This window comes from Chinchilla lanigera, unplaced genomic scaffold (genome assembly GCF_000276665.1).
Source record: "Chinchilla lanigera isolate Chin_1 unplaced genomic scaffold, ChiLan1.0 scaffold00144, whole genome shotgun sequence".
Lineage (NCBI taxonomy): Eukaryota > Metazoa > Chordata > Mammalia > Rodentia > Chinchillidae > Chinchilla > Chinchilla lanigera.
In genome coordinates, this window is record NW_004955545.1 from 2,997,777 (window position 1) to 3,024,203 (window position 26,427).

A 26,427-nucleotide genomic window follows, 5' to 3' on the forward strand; every position below is an offset into this window, starting at 1 on the left:
GCCACCTTGTCCCAGCTGGTTCATCTCTCCTTCCCTGAAGATTCTCCAGGCCCTGATTAGAATTCTTCCCTACGGGTGCCTAAGAAGTACGTGTGAGGGGGTGACTGTGCTGCAGCCCCTGTCTCCTACCTTGAACTCTGCTGCTAGGGGGTTGCTGGCCCTCTCCAGGGCAGTGGCGTCCAGGCGTTTCTGGTAGCTTTCCAGTCGGTGCCGGTTCTCAGTCTGCTTCACTGCTTCATTCACGAACTTGAGAATCTCCCGGCACTGGTCTCGGGCCCGGCACAGCTTCTCGTGCTCTGAAGTACCAGCTAACAAACAGAAGACAGAGGCAGTGGTTATGGACTCCTGCCTGAGACATGCTTCACGGTCAGATCTTACTACCTCCTCATAGCCGTGCTGACTGGCTCATCTCTAACCAGCATGTAGGCGTGGAGGTAAGCCAGCCTCACCTCACTGACAGGGCTACCTTTTACCAAGCATCCCTAGGTTTCAGACACTGATGGCTTTGAGAATTCCTGCCTGGACCACAGCCAGACCTGCTGTTGGTAACAATGAGGAAGATGGCTCTAGGAAAACCTGTTTAAGCCAGGCTGAGGTCCTCAACACCTTTCTATCCCAACTCTACTGTGCAAAATTCAACCGAGGGAGGGATGCTCAGCACTTCAGGAACAGTAGCAGCCTGGGGTCACTGTTAAGACCCTTTTTAGCTTGTCCCTTGTTCATCAGCGTTACCACATGCAGCTGTCTTTGTACACTGCACGGAGGCATCCAACAGGGGCTTGAGTCGGGGCTGAACCCAGCATGGCCCCTGGTGTGGGAGCACGATCAGGTAGATGGTTGGGAACAACCATGATGGATGGCCCTCTCTCTTTTCACTGCTGAGCCAGCCTGCATTTTCCAAAACATGTTTATGAACATTCTCTTTGAGACACACAAAGACCACAAAGGTCTTGTGTTTGCTGAAGTTGAAAGGCGTTGCTAGGCGATGGTCTGTGCCCCAGCCCCCCATGCTTACCCTGGGTGTGTTTGATGATGTTCTCCAGCAGCAGTGGGTACTTGGTGAGCCGCTGCATCTCAGAGATGATGAGGTCTCGGAGCTGCAGCCGCCGGCACTGAGGGTGGCTCTCGGCCTCCTGGACACAGGATGGTTTCAACTGTGGCTGGGAGCTGGTTTAATGCCAAATAGATCCTAATACTAGATGGGTCACTCCAAGATGGTGGTGGCAGGGTGATATTGACCCAAAGAAGGGATATGTTTCAAAGAGATGGGAAGGTTTCACCCTCATTTTACAGATGAGGAACTGAGACACAGCTGTGTGCACGCTGGCTCTGGTAAGCGAGTCAGGCCCTCTGGCTGTTAATCCAGTGTCATTTTTTAACCAAGGCAGTCTAGCTCTAGAGGGCCTCACATGTCACAACACTGGAGGGGCAGGGGTAGGTGGGGCGAGGGTACTGCTGAGTATCCTCCACAGCCAGAGAAGAGCTGGGGGCTGGAGGAGGGAATCAGATTATTGGTAAATCTGCTAGGGAGGGAAATTGAGGCACAGCTCAAGACATACCTGCATAAAGAGCTGAAATCGGCTCTCCTTTCGCTGCTTGGTCTTGATCAGCTCTAGAGCTATTGACTGATAGGAACAGAACTGTGCAGCCACTTGTTGGAGTTCCTCTCGGGCAGGGCCGTCAAACTGAAGAGGCAAAACAGACACAGCCTGGGCATCACAGCCCCCACCGGGGTACGGCCCCTGCTCATTCCCACCCCTGCTAAATTCCCTGGCCTCAGTAATTGGACCCCATCTCCTGCAATCTCCACCTTGCCACGTGCAGGAAGTCCGGAGCCATACCCGAGCCAGCATGAGGTCACTGATCTCTTTGATGATGGGGCCCTCCTCCCGGAGTTTTTTCATGGCTTCACACCAGGAATCTGGGGTGAAGAGAGAAGAAACAGAAATGCCTGGGGTTGATCCACAGTGTTAGACCCTTTGTGAATGGAAAAAAAGGATTTCTGACAAAAGTGCCAGGGGGAATGGGTCTGGAAACCATTTTACTTTGGGGGATCTGGAGGGCTCCTATGAAGTTGTCATTAACTTTCCTCTCATGTGCACCAGCGCGCATCATTTGGTCAGAGGGCTGGGCAGGGGAACATGCTGGACCGGAAAGCTGCAGGTGGGCAGAGCTGGGAGGAACTGGGGCTGCTTACTGTGAATCTCTATGAGTTCAGGCAGGTTAGGGAAAAGCCGGGCCAGCTCCTCCCGGGGCATCAGGTTCTCCTTCTTCATTCGCTGGTAGAAGATAAGGTCAAGGACCCGAAGTGTGCGCAAGTGGGATGCTTCAGTCACAAACAGCTCTGAGAGGTGGTTGTGACAGGGAGTGTAGAAAGACAGAAAACGGATCAGCAAGCGACTGGAGTCACAAGCTGGTCCCCACACCACTCTATTTCTGGGGGAGCTAGGGTGCTGGTTTCAGATCATACAGCCACTTTTCTCTTACCTCAAGGCTAAAACTGAGGTGTACCTCGTCGTGCTGCCGGGGCCCTGTCCTATTTACCTCCCCCTCTGGGTGCTGGGTCTATTCCAACCGAAGTGCAGGCACAGACGCGAGGGGAGCACGTTCTCACCGTTGATGACCTCCTGCCGGTCAATCTCCCTCTGGGTTAGCCCGGCCACCACATCCTTGCCCACAGTGTGCTGCCAGTTTTGGGCATCTGGCTCTGGTTCCAAGTCAGAGAGCTGGCCCAGATCATCCTCTAGGAGGTGGGGAAGGAGGGCATCTGTGCATAAGCCCAGGCTGGGGGATTCGATGCTCCTGGGGACAGACAGGCAGCTCAGCTTTGCTCCTACTCATGTTGGCTTCTCCCCTCTCCTGCCCAACCTGAGTCCATGAAAAGGAGATGCAGAGAGGCATCACTGCGCTCACCACTTACCTGCGGCCCATTTTGGGGGTGAAGGGAGGGGTGGGGTTCTCAAGAGACCTGTTGAGGGAATGCCGATTCTCAGTAATCTGTGTCCCAGCCCCACGCAAGAGCAATGGGTGCAGCTGCCTAAGCCTGCCCACCTGGTGGAGAGGCTGGAGGCAGAGGACGAGGCTGATTGGTGGAGGCGCGTGGCCTCAGCAGCAGCATCCATGTCAACATCGCTTCGAGAGCGGGGCACGTTCTCTGCCTTCCGAGACCGCTTCATCTCTTCCCGGCCCTTGAGGCTCTCAGAGCGGCCAAGGCGTATCTCTGAGCGTGAACTGGGGAGAGGCACATAAAGATCCTGGTCAGATTCTAACTGCTGCTCCATCTCAAGGGTGCCTCAATGGTACAGGCTCTCTCCTCCACCCCATCCCGCACAGCCCAGCACCTCGGTATAGAAGCTACTCAGTGACAAACCATTCTCGCTGCTCTCCCTAGAGAGCTTGATGGGATAGTCTCTCCTCATTTGGACCCGTGGGGAAGGATCTAACAGGAAGGTGGAACTGGAGGCTAACAGAATCAGACTTGTGGTGTGTCTGGATGTCTAGGACCCTAGGCTCCTGCCAAGACAGCTGTGACATCACAGTCCCTCATGGGGGACCACAGTCTCACCTCCCTGTCCCTGGGGCTATCTGGTGGCAGTCAACCTGCCTCTGCTTTGCACTGCCATCACTCTGACTCTGCTTACAGAGGGTCCATCCGCACATACTAATTCCAGGATTCTCCACACTGCCTGTTACAAAATGCTATCTGTTGTTGGATTCTGGCCCAACTGTGAAGATTTTTCTCATTCTTATCCTAACAGCACCCTGCCTAAGTTCCTATTTCCTCTCCAGGGAACAGACAGGCTGGGGAATGCTTTCAGAAGCCTGGTTACAGACAGGCAGGAACCCATCCCTGCCTGCTGTGCTTGGCTACCAAATGTGTCTGGGGCTTGGTGAGATGCTGAGTATAGCTCTCTGTCCTGCAGCGCATCAGCCCTGAGACAGCTGGCATCTCTGACCTCTATTTGCCCCTGGATGGTCCCACCATCCTCCTGCTGTGGCCTTGCTGGGCTGTTCCTTGGCTGACATTATTACTAATCTACATCCTGCTCTGTTTCTGGGACCACAGAAGGCCTGGAGATGTCTGGAGAGCTCTTAATAGCACAGCAGGATGCTGCAGGGAGGGAGTCAAGTGCCTTGATCTCCGTTCATCATGTCTCTCTAAACTGGCAGAGAATTCAAACTGGAGCTTGTTTCCTGGGGACTGAGAGTTCGTCTGCAGGGTTAGAAAATATACTGTCAAGTGATCCCCTACTGAACTCACCCCTCGGCAATCTGTTAAAACAATTCTAGCCCAGATCAACAACACTTCACCAGTACCCTTAGTGGGTCATGTCAGCACCACAAACCTCACCTGGAGAGTTCCTGGGGCTGTAAAGGTGGGAAGTGAGTAATGCTTACCAAGAAATATCGCAGAGTCTATCTCTGGACTAAGTTCTGATGGTACTGCCTTCTAGAACTAGGGTGTTTTATACCTGCTGAGTGCTACAACAACCTCTGAGCCACCTTGCTGCTAATACTGTTCTCCCAGGATTGCCCAAGAGTTTGTAATGATGAAATCCAAATGCTTCTGCTGAGAATAATACTTTTAGGATCTGGGAAACCTTGCTAGATAGAGCACATTTACCTAGCCAGGGCAAGAATGCAAATCTGGAAAAGATCCCAAATGTCAAAGGGTTGACAATGTTTTGTAACCTTTTTTTGTTGTTTTTTGTTTTGTCTTTTTGAGACAGGGTCTCGATATGCAGCTCAGGCTGGCCTTGAGCTCACTTTGTAGCCCAGGCTGGTCTCGAACTCACAACGATCCTCCTGCCTTAGCCTCCCGAGGACTGGGATTACAGGTGTGCGCTACCATGCCCGGTCAATGTTTTGTAATCTTAAAATATCTGATACATCTAAATGATCGTGACTACCACAGCAATCACATCATTTGTGTCTTTACCCACTGATCTTAGAACTCCAACTTCTTCCCAGAGTACAAATCTAATCTTTACAGTTCTCAAATTGTCAGTTCTTACAGCACAATCTTAACATGCACTAATATTTTAAAGGTTTCATAACATAGAAAGGAACGGCCTTGTATTCTAGCAGGAATGTTTGACCTTAATTTGATAATTAGGTATTTTAAAGGCAAATGGCTGGAATATTTATACTGCTACCTACTGATTTGCCTCTGTGCCTACCTCTATTCCAGTTCAGTACAATTATTTTCCTGTACATGTGACTACAGTACTACAGTACCTCAAGGATGACTTCAGGAATCTGCATGGGTATTTCTGGGTACAGGCAATCTTTACTTTAAGGGCTGGGTATAGACTTTCAGGATGCCGTGCTTGTTGTTGCCACATTTAAGAGCAAGTAAGTCCTAGAGCACCTGACAAGGAATCTAGCTAGAAGCCGGTAGAGATTCAAAGATCTTTTTCTTTCTCCTTGTCATTGAGTGTTTCCTGATTATCTGCTGCATGATATAATCTAGTTTAGTCTTGGGAGAGTAGTCAGGGGGTGGGTCTGAAGGAAAAATTTAAAGCATGCAGTTCCTGGTAGGGCTCTGCTTACTCTTCTACTTGCTTATGACCAACACTTGGTGTGTCTTCTGAGGCTCTCTGGGGTGGGGAGAAAAGTCCGACAGTGGGACCTTGTAAGTCCAGTGGGGAGGGGCCAGGCAGCTAGAAAGAAACTTCAGTGCCAAACCCTATCTGCACCTCGGGCAGTTGGCAGGTCCATCCAACCACTTCTACCTGTCACTCTCCAGCAGGTCTTCAGGAAAGCTTCCAGTGGAGAGTCGCTGTGTCCCCGGTTCTGGGGCATCATACTGCTGGCTGTTCTCAAAGTGCTGAATGATGTTCCTTACATTGCCCGGCTTGACTGCAGGCAAAAAGAAAATGAGTAACACTATGCTTTCAGTTCTAGGATGACTTCTCAGGGCGCTCGCTCCCCTGTAGCCCAGAAGACAGCAATGAGCAAGCATGGATGAGAACAGCATGGGGCCCAGATGCAGGAGGTATGGTTCTAGTTCTGGCTCTTCTATGACTGTACACAGATTGGCCCTGGGCAGTCCCTGTACTTCTTGGAGCCTACTCTTTCCTCATTTGCAAAATGAGAGGGTTTGAAGCACGTTTTCTATGAAGTCCTCTTTTGGCTCTCGTTCTTCATTACAATAATACTTCTGCTTAAAAACTGTAACTAGATTTTTCTTAAGAGTCACATGACAGGCAAAAAAAAAACCCCTCCCAAAACAAAAATCCCCAGGAAGGCCAAAAACATCCACACAGAATTTGTCAATTCTATCAGGCAGTTTTCAGACTTATATTACTTTTAGAGTTCATTATTTCTGTTTTTCTCTCTCTTTTTTTTTTCCCCCTCTGACTTTCTTTCCTGCCCCCACTCTGAGACCCGTCACTAAAGAATCAGATCCTTTATTAGGCTCCGAGAGGTAACCCAGGAGAATCAGAAGAGACATATCATTCTGCGGCGTTAAAATTCCAGCTCCTTTTCCAACCTATGGCAGAAAAGGAGCTGATCTTGTTCAAGGAGACAGAAGACTTGGCACAGAGAGGAGTTCCTGCAGAAGACTCAGGCCCGAGTGCAGCAGCTGCCTCATCTTAGGCCAAAGCTTGGCTCCAAGTCCAGTGAGACTGCAGCAGGGCTTGAGTTATAAATGCCACTGTGCCTGAGACTAGTGGGGTGGGGTGGGGTTGGGTCAGTATAAGCACTCTCGGGGTTTAGGCCTGACTGTAACCACACTAACCCTCTTCAGAGAGTCTAATAGCTATATATACAGACTTGCAAACTTCCATGTCTCAAAATTTCATAGGAACATTTCTAAGCCAGAGAGAACAAAAAACACTGGGCTATTTTCTACTCTTGGGGCAGGGGCCAGGGCAGCACTTTTCTCAATCATGTAAAGGGTTATGTGCATGCTTGAGGAACAGGGACTGTCACACAACTGAAGGTTAGGACCAGATCTACTGGCCCCAGACTCAATGTGGATTGGGCTATGGGGTCACTGCAGATACCACCCTGGCTGGGGAATGATGTGGAAACCCAGGGACATCTTTTAACTGAAAGCCACCAGGCTGAGTCACTGTCCCCTCTGCAGTAAGCCAATTGTGTTCTGGACCAGGTTACACAATAGTGATCACATGGGAATGACTGAGGAACCCAGAATAACAAGGGGAAGCAGGCAGAAAGAAACACATTTTTATTTTTATTTTTTCTCCGGTACTGGGAACCGAACTCATGACCTTGCGCTTGCCAGGCAGGCGCTTTTGCCGCTGAGCTAAATCCCCAGCCCCAAGAAACACAGTTTTAAAAGGGAAAAGTTTCATTAATAGCTTCTGCTCCCCTTCCTCCAGTCCCTGAATGATAATGAACTAAATAAAAGTGAATTATATTTTACTAGCATATCAGACAAACAGGGTATCATGATAGGTGATGATCCTAAAAGTTGAAACACTATAGTGAGGTTTTCTAGCAATGATACATGTCTGATCTCTAGATATGAATACATATTTATTTGAGGCCCTGGGGATTTTGGAATCTTAAACCAAATCATGCAATCACAACGACATGGGTGGACTCAAGGACATTTGGTAACCTTATCCTTACCCTGGGGTCACCAACCTAACTCCACTCTGGGCATTCCTGTTCCCTCAAGTCAACACAGAGCAAGCTCTTGGTGGAACTGCTTGGCTTCTGTGGTTTGCAGTAGTATCAGGCCTTTCTTAGCAGGGCTCATGGAAAATTCCCATTGACAACCCTGGGCCTGGGCCTGGGCCTGGGGCTTAGCTAGGTGGTAGAATGCTCACCTAGCATTCTCCAGACCCTGTGTTAGAAATATGAGCCTGGATTTCAAGGTCATGCTTTTTTTCCTACTGTTTTATAAGACGATTTTGTTGTGATAATTGAGCCCAGGATCTTATATTTAGCTACTCCGAACATATTAAGTCTTTGTTTTGAGACAGGGTTCTTGCTATATCATCTGGTCTGGTGAACTTTCAATACTTCCTCAGCTTCCTAAGTAATTTTAATTATATTCATGTGCTACCATACTGGGTTAAAACCATTATTTTTATTGCTTTATGGTATAATTACTCAGGAGGCTGAGGCAGGAGGCTCGAAAGTCTGAGACCAGCCTGGGCAACTTCGCAAGACTGTCTCAAGATAAAAAACAAAAGTGGAAAGGGTCTCCAAATAAAAAAAAGAAGTGGAAAGAGCTAACTATGGTGCTTGCTAGTAATCCTGGCACTCTGGGAGGCTGAAGCAGGAGGATTACAAATTTCAAGTCTACCTTGAGCAGTCTTGATCTGTCTTGAAAGCAAAACAAAAATAAAACCCCCAAAGTAAAAAAAAGAGAGGAAAAAAAAGCACAAAAAGTAAAAAGCTCAGCAGCCCCTAGGCTCAATCCCCAGTACTGCAAACAACAAAACAAACAAAAGATGGCAAATGAGCACAGTAAGTATAGGAAGTTAGTAACTTTAAAATAGAGTAATTTGAAGACAGCATTTTAAATTGTCACTTTAACACAAAATTAATTCTAGCTGCAGAATAATTCCTGTTTACTGTTTTAATTACCGCAGAACCTAAAAAACTATTAATTATTTAACTGCATACACGTAGATCTCACTAACAGGAACGAACTAGCCCAATTCTGTGATGTTTTGATCTAGGTTCTAAACTCCCTGTGAGTTAATATATACCCCTGTTCTTATCATTTGTTTTGGTGGTGGGGAAAGAAAACCCAGGGGCTATGCATGCTTAGCATGGGCTCTACCACTCTTAGCTCTGTCCTCACTTTTTTTTCACTATGTGGATTCTAGAAGATGTCAGGCCTTCTAAAATACAGCTAGAGTTATTCTGTTTAAACTGCTTTCATTCCACTGTGACGGCAGTGAAGAGCCAAAGGAGCGGGGCATGGGGGTGCACGCCTATAATGCCAGCACTCAGGAGGCTGAGGCAGCAGGATAGCTGTGAGTTTGAGGACAGCCTGGGGACTATATAGTGAGTTAAAGGCCAGCCTAAATTATAGAGCCTTGTTTCAAAAAACCAAAACAAACAAAAAAACAAAACCCTCTGCCCTCCCCATGAAAACAGCCAAAGAGACAGATGTACTATACTAAAGGGTTTAAGCAAAGTAGATGATACAAATAAAAGAAAAACTATGAGAGACTCAAAATTTACTAAAACAAAAACCAAAACCAAATCCCCCCACCCCTTAAGAAAACGAGGACTTTTATTATTTCAGTTGACAACAAAAATCTGATGCATTCCTGCTTCTTCACTGCAGGACACCATGGTTTTGAGGATTTCCCTCATTTATGCAGAGCCCTGGACCTTCAGAACTTCAACCATGGAAAGGTGACAAAGTCAGGAAAAAGGACCCAGGCTTTCTCCTGCAGAAAACTGCTGAAGGACCTAGAAGGCTGACCTCGCCAGAACCACAGGAAATTCTACAGAACCCAGGTCAGCAGGCTAGGCCTCCCACCAGCATAAAGGCAGGGGCCCAGGGGTCTGTGTCACAGGCAGCTTGAGCAACAAGGGGGATACAGAAGAGAAATGGAGAGAAGGAGGAGAGGGAAGAAAGGGGGACAGAGTAGGAGATGAGACAGATAAGGCACGATAAGACATGGGAGATGGAAACTTGATGCTAATGCAAAGATAAATCCAAATAAAATAGTCCTTTTACCTTCCACAGGGGACAAGGGAATATGAAATGCTAAAAGAAAAACAAAGAAAAACAAAAGTAAACCATGAAATGTCAAATTGATGCTTTAAGAGCCAAAATAAAAATTACATCAAGCTGGAAAATGAAAAGGTAGTAGCAAAACTCAAGGCAAATCTAGAAGAGTCCCTTCCTCCCCCTCCTCTAATGAAGCCATTTCAGAAAGGGCACCAGGCGCATGCTATGATGCCTCACAGATGCCCTGATATTTGAGACTTAAGATACTGACGGTGAGGGCCAGCAACAATATCCAGACACATGACACATAGCTGAGAAGAAGTCAATGATAGTCAATTGAGTTTTGGGCTTCTGATGGCTTAAAGGAACCTGAGTCCCAAACTTGCCCTCTTCTCTATCCAGTTGGGTTTTTTTTGAGACAGGGTGTCACTACGTAGTTCGGGCCAGCCTTGAACTCACCATGTAGCCCAGGCTGGTCTCAAACTCAGGGTGATCCTCCTGCCTCAGCCTCCCCAGTGCTGGGATTACAGGCATGTGCTACCATGCCCGGCTGGCTACTCACCTAGTTCTACTTAACAATCACTGAAACTCCCCATGCTTCTGAAACACAGGAGTGCAGGTGAATCCCACAGATAAGGCAAGGCAGTGCGTATCACCAGACCATCACTGCCCAGGTGAAAATGTTCTTTTACATCATGGCTAATCAGTGGCTACAAATGGCTCTGAGTTCCCTGACCAAGACCCACAGGAAGGCCTGGCCTCCTGGGCACTGCAATACTCTCTACACCTCAAAAAGCCTGCAGGAGGGGCAGCATGGGGAGCAGCACCAGTACAGAGAAGAAGCTGCATCTCACTGAGGCTTGGACCTGTGGGTCCCAGAAGCACACGAAACCCTGCACCAACATACTGTAAGTGAAATGCTGTGAGGTCCTCACCCAAGGAATGTCTGAGGCTGTTGCTCCCCAAATACTCACTGCTCTGAGAGGAGCTTTTGGGCTTCCCAATGTATTTCAGGATGGGGTTTCGCTTCTTGTCCTCCAAGGCATCCTTTTCTTTCTTGGAATTGCTGCTCTGCTGAGACAGGAGATACTGGGGTTTGGAGGAGGTTTCCATCCCCAGCCACAGCTGCTCAGCACTCTGCCCCTGCCCCAAGACTGGCCCCAAACAAGTAACTGGAAAGCTGACTTGTGCTTGTACCCTAAGGAGCCTGTTTACCGCGGGCCAGGGTTAGGGGCTGCAAAAGCCTCTTCTAATCTGGGGATTGTCCCTGACTCCACATCCCAAGGTGGAGGGATATAGCTAGAGAGCTATGAAATGGCTCTCCTGGTCTACTTCCATGAAGAGAACGGCTCCAAGCGAAGTTATGCTTTAGGGTAGCTGTCACCTTCTTAGTTTTAGGGAAGAAGGGTAGCCACTTGTCCTTGTCAGGAGCAGACTGGGCCTTTTCAGCTGTGTTGGAGGGTCGTGCCTCCCGAAGACGGATTCCAGTATGGCTCATGTAAGTATTAAGGGCAAAGTCCATGGGGGCACTGCAAGAGAGAACAGCATTGTTAACAAGACTGTCATGCTCTCTGCCAGTAGGGAGAAGGGCTAAGCGCTGCTCCAAAGAATCCCCTTGCAGCCATCCTGGGGAATGGGGTTAGTTAGGTAGCTATGGGCCAAGGTATTCAAAGGGAAGTCTGGAATAATCAAATGGGAGAGCAAGCAGATACTCGCCAAAAGTTTTGGCTGGCACAACTCCTATGAGAAATCTTATTTCTTTTCTAAGCAGAACTCTTCTTAATGAGGGGATGATGGTTACTGCCTTAAAATGTAAGCAAGGACTGTCTGGTTAAGCCATGGCAGACACTGATTGAGGCCTGCAGCTAATGTGCTCAGGCATACAGGTAGCAGGGGAAAGGAGAAATGCCAATCAGCCTCAGCCAAGGCATACTGTTTCTAATCCCTAGGAATATGGAGAAGATGGAAAGAACTGTCAAGGAGCTTCCAACTGCTTCAAATGATACTGTCCAGAGCTCTGTGCTTAAAAATGTATTTGGCTTGCAATTATGTATGCAGATTATCCACTTTGTGAAGTCAGTACCGCAAACCTTCAGCCCTGGCTTTATTGCCCTCTTAAACACATTTAACCCCATCTTCTCTATTTATGAGTTCTCTATTATGAGAGAATGGAGTCTCATCATCAGCTAATGAGGAAAAAATGAGGTTAAGTATTTAGAATGTAAAAAAAAAGCATGTGCCAAGAGAAAAATGCACTATACCCAGCTCCCCATGCAGTGATGCCAACACAGGCTGATTCCAACCATCACCATCACTTCTGGAAATGGCTTAAGAGGAAGAAGTGGGGAGGGAGGCACAGGGCTCCCTTGAGTAGAGAAGTAGAGGCAGGCCTGGGAAGGTCAGTTACGAGTGCAGCCTGGTGCCCTCACACTGAGGAGTGGACCTACATCCCCAGGGGTCACCGAGCACCACAGGCCTGCATCTCACGAGCCCTGTTGTGTTCTTTTGCAGTGATCACCTAGGAACCACCTGTGCTCAGCCCATGGTCCTACAACACTAGGGACTCGCTTGTGGGTGGCAGAATGGAAAGCACCGAAGCTCAGCCCCACGCCTTTCACCATGAGCGCTGCAAGGGAACCACCATGAGCTCACTCACCTCCTGTCTTCTTCATACTTGGACCTGGAACAAAAGAAAGAACAGATGACTCAGATTTCCAGATGGGCTGGCTGTCAGGGCAGAGGCTGGGAGGAAGGCTGGTGGGGGGAGTGGGAGGAGTATAATAGAAGGGCAGGCTTAGATTCTTGGGCACAACTCTGGAGCCATTTTGGGGCTCAAAAGGTGAGCGTTCTCTCCAGGAACTCGGCTGGTAGAGTGAGGATAATGATGATGACAACCTTCTAGCTAAAACGGAGAGGGATGTGGACAATACAGTATTTTGCTTGCTAATATGAAGCTATTATGTAGGAACAGGCTCATTTCTGTATCCTCCTAGGTCTGGGTTAGGAGAAGGGCTGAGAAGGGCTATGCTCACACCAAGGCAGGGGGAAAGAAGGTAAGAGCCTTGACCCAAAGACACCTATTTAAAACAGACAAATGGAAACAGCAACGTGTGTTCCTATGGGACAGGCATTATTCTAAGCTATTTACATGCACTAACTCTTTTCAAAATAACCACAAGAAGGTATTATAACCCCACTTACACCAAAACTTCACTGCTTTGAATGGCCTCTACTGTAAGTGTGATGCCTATACTCTTAATGGTCATTCCTTGTAATTCTGGTGCCTACGATCTCAAAGCAGGCTGTCATATCGGGGTTCCATTCCTGGAGTAGCTGGGTGATAAATTCTATCTAACCACTTAGGGAAACTAAGGCTCAGGAAGATTCAGGGCCTGGCTGAAGGTCAGAGTTATGCATCCTGTGATTTCATCTCTAGCCCAGGTTTCTTTTGGTACTAGGAATCAAACTCAGGACCTCAACCTTGCCAGGCAGGCTCTATGCCGCTAAGTCCACGGCCCTATCTTAGATTCATACATGTAGTAGCTTCCTCCAATTTCCAGTTTGATGGCCTAAAGAGACCCCAAATTTAACACATCCATACCTGAGCCTGATTTTCTACCACAAGACTGATCCCCATGTAATCATCTCTATCTTGGCTGACCTAACTGACCTCCCTTGCTGTCTGCCACCTTGCCTCACACAGCTCTCCCCCATGGCTCTCTCCCATGGTTCACCGAGTGAACACTCCCTAGCCCTCTAAATCCTACTCCACTTTCCTCCTCTCCCAGTGCTCATATTTATAGTGTACTACACAATTTACTTATTTATTATACCCACCACAGCTGTCTCCACAAAGGAAAGAACCGCTTTGTTCACTGGCACACTCAGGAATGTCCCATGCAGAAGTGTTTGGAACAGAGTGGGAATGCCACTGATATCTGCCAAGCTGCCAGCTGAGACTGCCGCGATCATCTAGGTCAGTAATGGCGAACCTTTTAGAACTTTCAATGATACAAACAGCCCGCTGCGGCATGCATGCCATTGGTTTGCCACCACTGACATAGGTCAATTTCTGTTGTTTTGTAGATGAGGACCAGAGAGATGGATGGGCTTAACCAAGGTCATGTAACTATGTAGTAAGAAGCAGTACTGGGGTGCAAAACTACTTGTAGGCCTACAAAGTCCTCAGGAAGTCTGTGCTGGGACTGGAGTCACATGACACTTCACAAAATGGGACTGGAGAATGTAGCAAAGGCAGGTCTGCCAGCAGCCCCAGAAGGTTAGTTTGGATTATCTCCCTTCAGCCAGTGCCAGTTGCCTCCCCAAAGGACCCTTATTTACTGAAGCCTGGGAGCACTGGTCTCTCTCAGCCTCAGATACGAGCTTAGAGGTAGGAGGGAAGAAGGTCAAGAGGGCTACAAGGGTCATGGTGCTGCAGGAGCCATCGCTTGTCATAACTACCAAATGACTGTTAGGTGCTCCAGGCCCTGAAATCCCCTTCAACAGTGGCCTTAACCTGGAAAATGCAGCAGGAGGGCATGGCTCTTCCTTCTCTCAGGCATGGAGAATAAAGTAAGAAATGGAAGCATGGAAGCGGGTGAAAACAGACCCGTAAGATCTGTCTACTGGTCCAGTGTGTTCAGGGTTTGGGAGTGGAACCAAAGACTCACAAGATATCTCCAAGGGCGGCCAGCTGCTTCTCAGCCACTTGGCGCTCTCGCTGAGGGTCCCCATCCAGATCTAGCAGGTCATTTTCACCATAGAGGCTGCCCAGTCCCAGAGTACGCTTTGTTCTACACCAACAACACACACAATAGGACAAATATATATAATCCCTCCACACACACACTGAGGCAGACATACACATATCACAGAGGCAATGAGAAGACAGGACAGTGGGTGGGGAGCAGGGCAAACCTATAATCATGGATCTGCTCTTGGATCTCGGGCATGGCTGCCTCTTGAGCTTCACAGAGACCGCTGCGGGCATCCTCACCATTCCGCAAGCGCAGATCTGTAGAGGGAACCCAGGAAGGCAGACTGAGTGGGGTGCAGGGTGGCAGCCTCTTTCCAAATGCAGCTTGCAACTTTTAGCCTCTAAAGAGCTGCTAGCTTTGGAGGCTGCCGTTCTCTTTATGCTGGATTTAGAAGGGGCTACGTGTTCACCCAGTCTGCTGGGTCCTCACTCTGGACCAGATGCTGCATTCATTAGTGAACAGGAAAACGAACAACAAAAATCCAAAACCTCCCTAATCAAAACCATACCCCCGAAAAAACCCCACTCCAGAGATTGTGAGTTTGCAGGTGGGATGAAGAAAGGCCCTGGTCTCCATATTTTTAAGAGTTCCCTGGGGCTGGGGATTTAGCTCAGCGGCAAAAGCGCCTGCCTGGCAAGCGCAAGGTATTGAGTTCGGTTCCTGGTACCGGAGAAAAACCAAAAAAAAAAAAAAAAAAAAGAGTTCCCTAAGGGATTCTAACCATTGATCTGGCTTAGGAATCCCTGAGTCCAGTTCCTCTTTGTACAGACCCCACTGAGGCCCAGAGAGGGCACATGGAAGGCTGGCAGGAAGAGCCCAGATCTAACTCCAGGTCCAGGACCGACGCGATGAGCTCCACCAGGCAGAGGCAGAGTGATCTCTCAGGGAGGCTCTGTTCCATTTGTGCCTGTCCATAAAGTACTATGAAGAGTGTGGAGGAATAGTCTTGGGGATTGTTTTTCCTATTAGAGGACAGCTGCCCAGGAAAAGAGATTATGTCTCCTTTGTCCTCTGGAGCCTTCTGAGAGCTAAGGACAAGAAGGGCACCAACAGAAGATGAACTGACCCAACTTACCAATTTCAGCCTGTAACATCTCAGGGATCTTCACTCTGAGAGGCTACAAAACACAAGAGTGAGGGCAGAGGTAGTGAGGTCTCATGTGCCAGGGGGACAGGCAGGGGCAGGTGGGGAGGGCTTGACAAGGCTGCCTTCTCTCTTTTTGTCTGTTTTCCATCTACGGTATGGGGATGAACCTAGTGCAATCCTTTCTTTTTATCCCTATATCTACTCTCCCACTTTTTCTTCTCTCTAACTATATACCTCAATTCTAAGCCAAGGTTTTGGGAAATGAATCTGAGGCTACAGGGCAAGTTGGGACACTCAGGAGACATCAGGGTGCAGCCCATGTTATTCCAAAAAGTGGGCTGGTGGTAATTTAGCAAGAAGAAACAAATACTTGTTAAGCTATTTGATGGCCTCCTCCTCATTACTCTACATGGAAAACTGGCCCTTATCACCTAGCTTTGCAGTTAACACAGCATTCTGGCTTCTGCTGTATGAGTCTTCGACACCTGGATACCTGAGTGGCTCCCCAACAACCAAAGAGCGCAAGTGGCAGTTCTAACCTCCTTACTGAGAGCCACTTAAGAAGTGAATACAAAAATATTGAGGAAGATCAATTTTTTTTAAACCTTATTAGGCCTACCTTATTGCTAGAAGAATAAAGTCATTTTGGAATTAGTTTAGCTGACCAGATTAGAAAGTCAGGATGGGAACCGACCTCTGCAGGCAGCAGTCTCTGCCAATATGGCCCTCACACATCCTGGAATTATGTCCAGATGCGGAGATGCTCATCTGTCCCAGATCTATAGGTCTCCCATCTGACTCCTGCCTTTGGGCAGCAAGAGGAAATCAGCTTCAGAAACGCAGGTTTCACAAGTGCCTGCCTGGCAAGTGCAAGGTCGTGAGTCCAATTTCAGGTACCAAAAAAAAAAAAAAAAAAAAAAAAGAAACCCAGGTGTGCCTTGCTTTATTGATCTAGATCATCTCCATTTCTCTATCCAGGGAGAAGCAAGGGGCATAGGGTTGGGGGAGTAATTAGAATTTGGTGTAATCTCTTTCTTTCTCCAAACATTCTGAGGAGAGGCAATACATGTATTCTATAAGTAGAACTAGAGATACATAGAAGAGATCAATTTTTTGAGGAGAGGTCGGAACAGCATCCAGAAATCTCAATCTCTCAGCCTAGATGTCTCTTTAAAAACCTATTTCCACTTGGCCTGAATGTCTTGTTTAGTTTTTCTTCTGCCTGAGTGGTCCAAAGAGTATAATGAAATTATAATCCAATTCATAACTGCCTTACCGCATTTTTTTCTAGGAAAATATTCCAGATGTCTTTTCCCAAGCTCCGGGAATCCTTGGTGTTTGTCTGCTGATAAACTTCTACACACAAGTAAAAAAGCTAGGAGGAGAGAAGTGGGTTAGAGCAGCGATACTCCACCAGGAGTTACTTACCCCCAGGAGACGTCTGGTAATGTCTGGAGATGCTTTTAGTTGTTACAACTCTGGGGAAGTGGGTGCTCCTGGTATTTAATGGGTAGGACCCAGGGATGTGGTTAAATATTCCAAAATGCATAAGACAGTCTACCACAACAAGGAATTCTTAAGTCCCAAATGATAGCAGTGCTGAGGCTAAGAAACTCAGAGCATTTTAGAAACCTGCAATAAGGTAATACCCAACCTCCTTCCCACTTGCACACCCTCAGGGCCCATCATTCCTTCACTCTGTATCCACTAGGTATCCTATTGTTCAGTGAATCAGTGCTGAGCAAATGGATGTTTATTCTGACTTCCATAATTATCACATCCCTAGAAGGACAAAGCAGTAGTCCATGCCCTGGCAAGAGGTGTACAGAGAACACAACATCGGCACTGTGCTTGATCCACCTTGCTTTCTAAGCAGCTGAGCAGGAGGAGAAAAACTGCAAGGCTGCTGGCTCTGAGCACCACCCCAGGGATCCATGGGCACCACACCCCCACGCAACTTCCTGTCATCACCTGTAGACTGAAAACACTTCTGCCAGCCTTCTTGTAGTAACAGTGTTATGTGCCATTCTTTCAGCTTCTCCTCAATCTGTGCCCACCGTTACTACTTTCATTCAAAAAACTCAAAGATTATGCCCTCCAAAAAGGCTTCCTAAATTGATCAAGAATGACAGTGTTGCTAGCCTAGCTCTTGCCAGTACTACTACTTTTGTTGAGACAGGGTCTCAATATATAGTCCAGGCTCACCTTCAACTATGTAGCCCAGGCTGGGCTTGAACTCATGGTAATCCTCTTGCCTCAGCCTCTCAAGTGCTGGGATTACAGGTGTGCATCACCATACCTGGCATCTTGCCACTACTTCTCAAACTACTGATGTAGTTAGCTTCTGGTAGCTTTCCTCTGCCCATGGATCTGACTAACACCCAGACATTCAGACAGCAGGAACAGAGGATAGAGATTCTCTTTGCTAAGAATAAGCAGGCTCTCAAATAAGACTGATACTGCTGACTTACCAGTGGACTGGGGTCTGCCTGAGAGAAGATGTAACGCAGAAAAACTGCCAGGTGAGCTGGACGGGACTTCAGTTTTTCAAGATCCTGGAAGATGATGTCGCTCTGGAAGGCAGAAGGATGAGAATGGCGGGAGGCGCTGAGGGAGGGGACAGCAGCAGAGCCCGCTCCAGCTTTGCTCCCATGCTCACCTCCTAGCAGACCCCCTCCCCACACTCCCCTCTCAGCTCTGCATCACACTGCTTCTAGGCAAAAGTGGTGTGTATGACAAAAGAATGACAAAGGAGAGAACCCGGAAATGATTACCTCATTGTTGAAATAACCTGGGTCGTAATCTTCCTCTGGGCCAATAATTAAAGGCTTTGGGGTTGGATCTACACCCTAAGGAAGAGAATCAAGTTGTAGAGAGGAGAAGTTACAGACAGGGATCCAACATCTGGAGGAGCATTTCTGTTCTGCTTAGAAAGAGCATCACATAGAGAAAGCCACTGGTCTGGTCAAATGTTGGTGTCTCACTACCACCCTCAAATCTCCGCTTACAGAAAGCCAACTGCTTCGGGTGAGCATAGCAGACTCACAGCAGCTTGGTCACATGACATACAAAGATCGGAAGTAAGAGAAAGTGCTCTCTTCCTGTTTGCCAAAGATCTGGGGAGGGAGTGTCAGCCAACAAAATACGAGCCTACAGCACCTCCTGCACTGCTGGGATGGAGGCTTCCTATTTTCCTAAATAGACTAAACAGCCACCCTCCAACCTAAACCACACCCCCCAAATCTGGTGTCTACCATAGTGTCACTGCACAGCTGTATGCCTAGCAAGTCCTGATGGCTCAATAACTGTCAAGAGAGCCTAGGAGTGGATCTGTCTCTTACTGAATGAAAAGGGATGGGGCTGATCTTTCTCAAATACTACTTGCATTACATTCTCATGTCTGTTCAAGAATCTATGGTAGATGCCCATTAACTGTTTTTTTGTCTTTTTGAGATGGCGTTTCCCTATGCAGTTCAGGCTGTCCTTGAACTCACTTTGTAGCCCAGGCTGTCCTTGAACTCACAGTGATCCTTCTTCTTCAGCCTCCCACATGCTGGGATTACAGGCATGTGCCACCATGATTGGCCTCACTGTTAAAACCCAGACTTCAAAGTCTGGCTTTCCATTCTTTCCCCCTTATGCCAATTTTAATAAAAACCTATTGACTGACTGACACGCCACTGATCACTTAACACATTCCTGCCAGCTTGAACCACTGGTGGTACACACATGACTGTCTCAACAGGTAGCTTGTACAGTTGGCAGTGGTACAGTCATGCATGTAACCCTATGGTTCAAGTTGTGTGGCAGTGAGACATAAAGATTATAGCCCTGTCATGAATGTGTTAAAAGAGAGACTTCATACTACAAGTACGTTTCAGATATCTCATGGGGCCATTTCTTCTAAAGGTCCTGTGAGCTTTTTCTTAAAGATTCAAATCTTCTCTAGCAACTATATTTCATACAGGTCTAGGCTATCCTCCTCTGCTTTCTTGGGGTGCTTTCCTTGACTGCTCCTCTCTCATGCTCCTCACTCCTTTTTGCTCTCCTGGATAGTCAGCAGCTCTCTACCCCAAATGATTATATCACACAACTTGAAAAAGCCAGGAAGTATAGCAGAGATTGGTCTAACACTCAATTATAATGGAGAAAAAGGAGGCCCAGAGAGATGAACTGCCATGCTCCAAGCTGCAGCCAGTGCTGGTGTGCTGTACTTAGACTTCTCAGACACACCCAGGCTCTGAACCCTTGGGGTCTAGGATCCTCAGCAGTTGCTGAATGAGCACTTCTGGCTCTAGTTTGCTTTCTAGTGAAAAGCACCAGAAAAGGCTAGATATTTTCTTGTTTAGGGAGAGGATTTTTTTAAAGTCTTCACAAATACACATATATACACACACGTCTATCTATTTTTAAAAGAAAAGTAGACTATATACCTTACTTAAAAATCAAACATAAAGCTGGTTGTAGTGGTGAATGTCTATAATCCCAGCACTCGGGAGGCTGAGGCAGGAGGACTGCCTTGAGTTTGAGTCAGCCTGGGCTACACAGTGAGACTATTTCTCCAGAAACAAAACCAAGCAAGCAAGCAGGAAAGCAAGAAAACAAACAAACACAAAAACAATAACAAAAAAAATTATAGAATTATCATAAAGAATCAAGATGTGTTATGTACAAGTACCAGCTCTCTATGAGAAATGTATTATATACTACAAATATGTACTAAAATAAAAAAAGAATTATGTCATAGAAAGTGAGAGTTCTCCCATATTTTCATCCTCCTGCTACTGATAGTTTCTTGGACAGTATAGGTTTTCCCATTATGTTTTTATTAACCTAAAATGGTGGAACTATATTTGTTCTTACATGCAGAAAGATGACTTAAATAATTTTTGGAGGATGGACAAATTCAAAGGAAGAGAAAAGGGACTCCAAAATAATTTATTTCCTCCATTCCTGCTTCTGTTCACCATCTAAAGGAAAACTTTCCCTTGGAGACGCCCAACCTCCTTCCACATCCTGATGTTGGTCTTTTAGTTCTATACAGGGAAAGACAGGGCTGGGAACTCTGGTTTGAGAGGAAGGAGCCTTGTGTTGGGGCTCAGCAGAACTAAGCTGTATTCTGACTCTGGCAGTAACCAGACAGTCCTTTATAGCCTCTCTTTGCCTCACATTCCTCATTTACCACATGGAGATTTTAACAGCCACCTTTTTTCTTGATTATGAGAATCAAGTAAGACTTTCTATTAAAGGTCCAGTCCAGCCAAGGGGACACAGGCATTGACAACATGTTAGACACCTTTCCCCACCCTTCCCCTGCCAAATTCCAAGAATAACTGAACTTTGTCCTCCAATGGAGAAAACAAGTATCAAGTACATTCTTCTTTTTTGTTTGTTGAAACAGGGTCTCGCTTTGTGTAGTTTAGGCTGGTCTTTAATTCACTATGTAGGCCAGGATGGCCTTGAACTTGTGGCAATCCTGTCTCTGCCTAAAGAGTGCTGGGAGTACAGGTGTGTACCACCACACCTGGCTGCACCACAGATCTTGACTAGAATTCTTTTCCTTTGGTACAGCACTGGACATTAAACTCAGAGAGCACTGAGTTACATCCCTAACCTTTGTAAATTTTGAGACAGGGTCTCACTAAGTTGCCCAGCCTGGCCTCAACTTGCAATCCTCTTGCCTCAGCCTTCTGAGTAGGTGGGAATACAGATGTGTGCCACTACACTTGGCTTCCAATTTTCTGTTGATGACTGCATAACTCTGGATTTAAGAAAAATAGAAGTACCTGCCTGGCAAGCACAAGGTCCTGAGTTTGATTCCCAGTACCAAAAAAAGAAAGAAAGAAAGAAAGAAAGAAAGAAAGAAAGAAAGAAAGAAAGAAAAATAGGTCTCATCTAGGCCACAGCCCTTTGTCTATGGATCATACTGGCAACTCAGTTTTTTTGTTTTGTTTTGTTTTTGTTTTTCTTCCGGTACTAGGAATCGAACTCACAACCTTGCATTAACCAGGCAGGTGCTTTGCCTCTGAGCTAAATCCCCAGTCCCCAAAGAACTAATTTTTTTTGGGGGGGGGGGCACCAGGAATCGAACTCAGGACCTTGCGCTTGCCAGCCAGGCACTTAGGTCACTGAGCTATATCCCCGACCTCAGTTTTGAGACCTGTAAGGTTTGTGTCCTGAGTAAGTCCTCCCTAAGATGACACTCAGAAGACAATTCTGATTAGTACTATTCCAAAGTATTCTCTCATTAATTCACTAAACATTATGAAGTGCCTACTGATTTTGAACGTCCTCCAAAGGCTTATGTGCTAAAGGCTTGGTCACCATCCTGTGGTGACTGGGGAAGTGGTAGGATCTTTAAGAGGTGGAATCAGTGGAAGGAAGTTAGGGTATGGGGAAGCAGTGTACCTTTGAGGGGGGACCTCTTCCTCCTCCCATCGATAGATCCACTGATCCATCCACCTATCTACCTAAGTAATATTTGTGGCACTGGGGTGTGAACCAGGGCTTTGCACATGCTTGGCAGGGCTATCACTGAACTACATCACCCAGCCCTTCCTCTCTCTTTGCTTCCTGGCTGCCAGGAAGTAGGTACAGCTTCTCCACCACATGCTTCTGCCATGGTGCACTGGGCCCAAAGCAACAGGGCCATGGTGCACTGGGCCCAAAGCAACAGGGCCATGGTGCACTGGACCCAAAGCAACAGGGACAAGCAATTATGGATTGAAGCCTCTGAGTCAAAAGAGGCCTTTCCTCTTTTTAAGTCGATTGTTTTGTTACAGAGATGGAAAGCTGACTAACACACCTACTATATGCCGGGAACTGTGGTAAATGCTTGGCATATAAAATTGAGCCTAGTGGGAAAATTAAGACTTATAAACAAAGACTAACAGCAGGGGGATAAATGCTGTGACAGAAAGGATGCTACTTATAACCCTAAACTCCAGAGAGAGGAGAGGAGAACTTTAATAAACCCACCATCAAAGAGAACTGAGTGGTGTGTATATGTGCAGTAATGGAAGCAAAGGAGCAAGTGGCAAACTGACTCTACTCCCTGGGGTCACTCACTGCTTCCTGAGGAGGCACTGAAGTGGCTCCCCCAACGCCTCTCCAAAGCCTATCCTAGGTTTGTCATGGAAAAAGTAAGGCTTAGTTTTGTTGATGGGAAGGCAAGAAGACAGAAAAGTCAGACCTGCATTCCAGGAGCCATATAGCCAGATTTAACGAACTTACTAACTGGTCAGCTCAAACATTAGGACTTTTTATATTTCACTTCTTCCTTGTCATCTCTCCCCTTTTATCTACTTCTGAAGACCATTTCCTGGATTGAGCGATTAACGGTCATTAGAGTTAGATTTTCTTTCTTTCTTTTCTTTCTCTCTTTCTCTCTTTCTCTCTTTCTCTCTTTCTTTCTTTCTTTCTTTCTTTCTTTCTTTCTTTCTTTTCTTTCTTCTTTCTTTCTTTTTCTTTTCTCTTTCTCTCTCCTTCCCCTCCCCTCCCCTCCCCTCCCATTCTTTTCTCCCTCCTTCCTTTCTTTTTGGGTTTTTCATACAGGGACTTGCTATGTAGTTCAGGCCGGCCTTGAACTCACTATGTAACCCAGGCTGGCCTCAAACTCATGGCAATCCTGCAGCTTCAGTCTCCCCAGTGCTGTGATTACAGGTTTAAGCTACCATACCCAGCTCTTTTTCCTTTTATTATTTTAATTTTTATTTTCCATATAATTTATTTTTTCTCCCTTTTTCTTTTATCTTCTATTTCTCACTGTTTTTTCTACTACCTTTACTCAATCCTATATTTTTCCAGTTCCAGTAGGATCTTTGTCTCTCTTCTCTTTCCTCCTCATCTCTTATAGTTTAAGTTTTCTTCTTGCTTTCTCCCATTCCCAATCCCTATACATTTAATTGTATAATCATTAAGATTTAGCAATATTTAAATAGTTAACTCTTTCTAATTCTTTTCTACCGGTAGTGGAGATGTAGTTGTTGCATTTATTACATATTTGCTGTATGTTGGTATCTGGGTTGTCTTAGTGTTTATACTATAATTGTGGTTTTTCCTATGGATAACTGTGGTATATTATTGGCTCTTATGGTACTGCAACATTCAATTTGTCTTGGACAATACTACTGTAGCGGACCTGGCTGATACTGCTAGCAACACATAATTATTGCTATTAATGGGTTTTCTCTGTATACCAATATTTGGATTACTTTTATGACATTAACAATATTGCAGTCCATTCCCAGAGAACTGAGAGTTAGGCTAACTGTACTCTGTCCTCCCCTCCAAATTAACAGAGCTGTTTGGATCTTGGGCCAGAGCTAGAGGACTATGGTTAACTATGTCCTAAGTGCATCACTGAAATGAAGACTAACTAAAGTGGTCTCCACACTAACAACAGTCTTTCCATCCACTGTAAGCACCCATAAGCCTCAGCACAGAACAAAATGAACAAACATTAGAAACGTGAGAAGACAAGGCAACAAAATGCCTCACAAAACTCTCAACTCCCCCAAAGCAAATCCAGGGGGCACCGAGGGGGGAGAATAGCAAAAGCCATATCCTCAAATTATTGGAAAGGATAACAGAGGAGATAAAAAAACAGATCAAAGAGGTACTTGGTAGGATCACAGAAACTATAACTAAGATAATGGAAGCAGTAAACAAAATGATCAGGGAGCTTTCAAAAGATACTAATAAAAGCTAGCTGAGTTAGACAAAATGATACAAAACATGAATGATTTAGCAAAAAAAGGTCAATCAGAAGTCTAGGAGATTAAAAAATATTGAAAGTCTGGGTAGCAGAAGTGACCAATGTGAGGAAAGAATTTCAAAATTAGAAGATGGTAATGCGTTCAAAGATCAGCTACCCAAAGATACCTTAAAAACAACAGAATGTGAAAAAAGGATCCAACAGCTGCTAGATGATGCAAACACTAAAGTTAACTGGAATAAGTGAAAAATCAGAAGACACCACAAATGACATAAAAAACCAGTTTACAGAAATAATAGCAGAAAACATTATAAATACAGGAAAAAAAATAAACAAGGCATACAGAACCCATAATAACCATGACCAAAAGAGGACCTCTGCATGTAAAAGTCCAACATAGGAACAAAATCTTAAAAGCTGTTGAAGAAGAGCAATGAAACACAAAGGCAAACCCATTAGTTACAGCAGACTTCTAAACACAAACCTTAAACACCAGGAGGGCTTGGACTGAAGTGTTTCACGCTCCAAAAGATAACTTCCCACCCAGACTTATGTATCCTGCAAAACTTTCCTTCAAAACTGATATATAAATAAGGTATTTCCATGACAAAGAGCACCCCAACTAATTCTTGACCACTAAACCAACAATACAAAAAAATTCTGAAGGATATTCTAGACAATGAAGCCAACAAAGGCAATAAGTCAAACAGAAGAAATATACCAAGCCAAGGAGAGCGGTTAAGCAGAAGGGAAAAAAATAGGGAAATCAGCAACAGGAAAATAATGCAGTAACAGTAATAAGTCGGTATCTTTGACAATAATAATTTAGTGTGAATAGTCTCAACTTCCCAATCAAAAGACACAGATTAGCAGAATGGATCAAGAAACAAAACTCAATGATATGTAGTATACAAGAAACATATTTAATTAAAAAAGAAATTTATGGATTAAAAATCAAAGGACAGAGCCAGGAGTGGTGGTACACACCTTACTTCTAGCACTTGAGGCAGGAGTATCGCCTTGAGTTCACAGGCAGCCTGGGCTTCACAGTGAATTCAAGGCCAAAAATCAAAAACAAACAAACAAACAAGTAACAATTAAAAAAAAAAAAAAAATCAAAGGATAGAAAACAATATTCCATGCAGTGGGAATCCAGAAAAAATGAGTAGCTATCCTAATTTCAGAAAAAGTGGATTTCAAGCCCAAACTGATCAGAAGAGACAAAGAAGGTTACTATATATTGGTTAATGGAACAATTCGATAGGAAGAAATAACCATTATAAACATATATGCCACCAAACACTGGCATGCCCAACTTCATAAAACTAACACTAATGGACATAAAAAAATCAGATATACACCCTGTCACAGATAATCAACTAGACAAAAAAAAAAAAAAAATCAACAAAGAACTATCAGAGTTGAACTAAACCCTTGAACAAATGGACTTTTTAGATATCTACTGAGCGTTACATCCAACAATAGAATACACATTCATCTCAGTAGCACATGGGACTTTCTCCAAAACAGACTACATAAAGCATGCTTAAGTAAACTCAAAAGAATCAAAATTATCCCATGCATAATATGAGATCATAGAGCAGTAAAACTAGAAATCAACAGCAAAAGAAACCACAGAAACTATGTGAACATACAGAAATTAAACCATAACCTTTTCAAAAATCAGTGGATCACAGAAAAACTCAAGGAAGAAATAAGTTCCTAGAATCAAATGAAAATGCCAGTACAACATACTGGAACCTAGGAGACACAATGAAAGCAATCTTAAGAGGAAAGTTTGTATCTGTGAATGCCCACATCAGAAAAACAGAGCAAGCTCAAATAAATAAAACTAATGATGCACTGCAAGGTCTTAGAAAAACAAGAATAATTGAAATCTAAAGCTAGTACAAGGCTGGGTGTGGTGGCATATGCTTGTAATCCCAGTACTTGGAAGGTTGAGGTAGGAGGATTGCTGTGAGTCTGAGGCCAGCCTGGGTTACATAAGCAAGGTCAAGGCCGGCCTACACTACATAGTGAAATTCTGTCTCAAAAAACAAAACAAAACAAAACAAAATAAACTAGTACAAGGGAGGAAATCATAAAGATCAGAGCAGATATTATATGAAATTGAGGCTAAAAGAAATACAGGGTGGGGGCTGGGGATTTAGCTCAGCGGCAAAGCGCCTGC

General features: G+C 45.6%; 1 protein-coding gene across 11 annotated transcripts in view; it reads right to left on the reverse strand.

The window, feature by feature from the left end:
* Arhgef11 (Rho guanine nucleotide exchange factor (GEF) 11) overlaps positions 1-26,427 on the reverse strand; it is a 110,484-nt gene that overhangs the window by 9,101 nt on the left and 74,956 nt on the right. For 5 of the 11 annotated variants that reach the window (XM_013508283.1, XM_013508282.1, XM_013508281.1 and 2 more), the window contains 19 exons: positions 18,295-18,369; positions 17,992-18,093; positions 16,797-16,895; positions 15,509-15,551; positions 14,594-14,690; positions 14,347-14,469; positions 12,333-12,356; positions 11,061-11,205; positions 10,651-10,750; positions 9,683-9,712; positions 5,736-5,862; positions 3,052-3,231; positions 2,921-2,968; positions 2,615-2,802; positions 2,198-2,344; positions 1,842-1,921; positions 1,560-1,685; positions 1,016-1,133; positions 130-308 (listed from right to left, as the gene is read on the reverse strand). In XM_013508283.1, coding sequence (XP_013363737.1) covers positions 130-308; positions 1,016-1,133; positions 1,560-1,685; positions 1,842-1,921; positions 2,198-2,344; positions 2,615-2,802; positions 2,921-2,968; positions 3,052-3,231; positions 5,736-5,862; positions 9,683-9,712; positions 10,651-10,750; positions 11,061-11,205; positions 12,333-12,356; positions 14,347-14,469; positions 14,594-14,690; positions 15,509-15,551; positions 16,797-16,895; positions 17,992-18,093; positions 18,295-18,369 — 2,031 coding nt within the window. The remainder of the gene's footprint in view (positions 1-129; positions 309-1,015; positions 1,134-1,559; positions 1,686-1,841; positions 1,922-2,197; positions 2,345-2,614; positions 2,803-2,920; positions 2,969-3,051; positions 3,232-5,735; positions 5,863-9,682; positions 9,713-10,650; positions 10,751-11,060; positions 11,206-12,332; positions 12,357-14,346; positions 14,470-14,593; positions 14,691-15,508; positions 15,552-16,796; positions 16,896-17,991; positions 18,094-18,294; positions 18,370-26,427) is intronic. The other 6 variants (XM_005411733.2, XM_005411732.2, XM_013508276.1 and 3 more) reach the window with 3 other exon arrangements.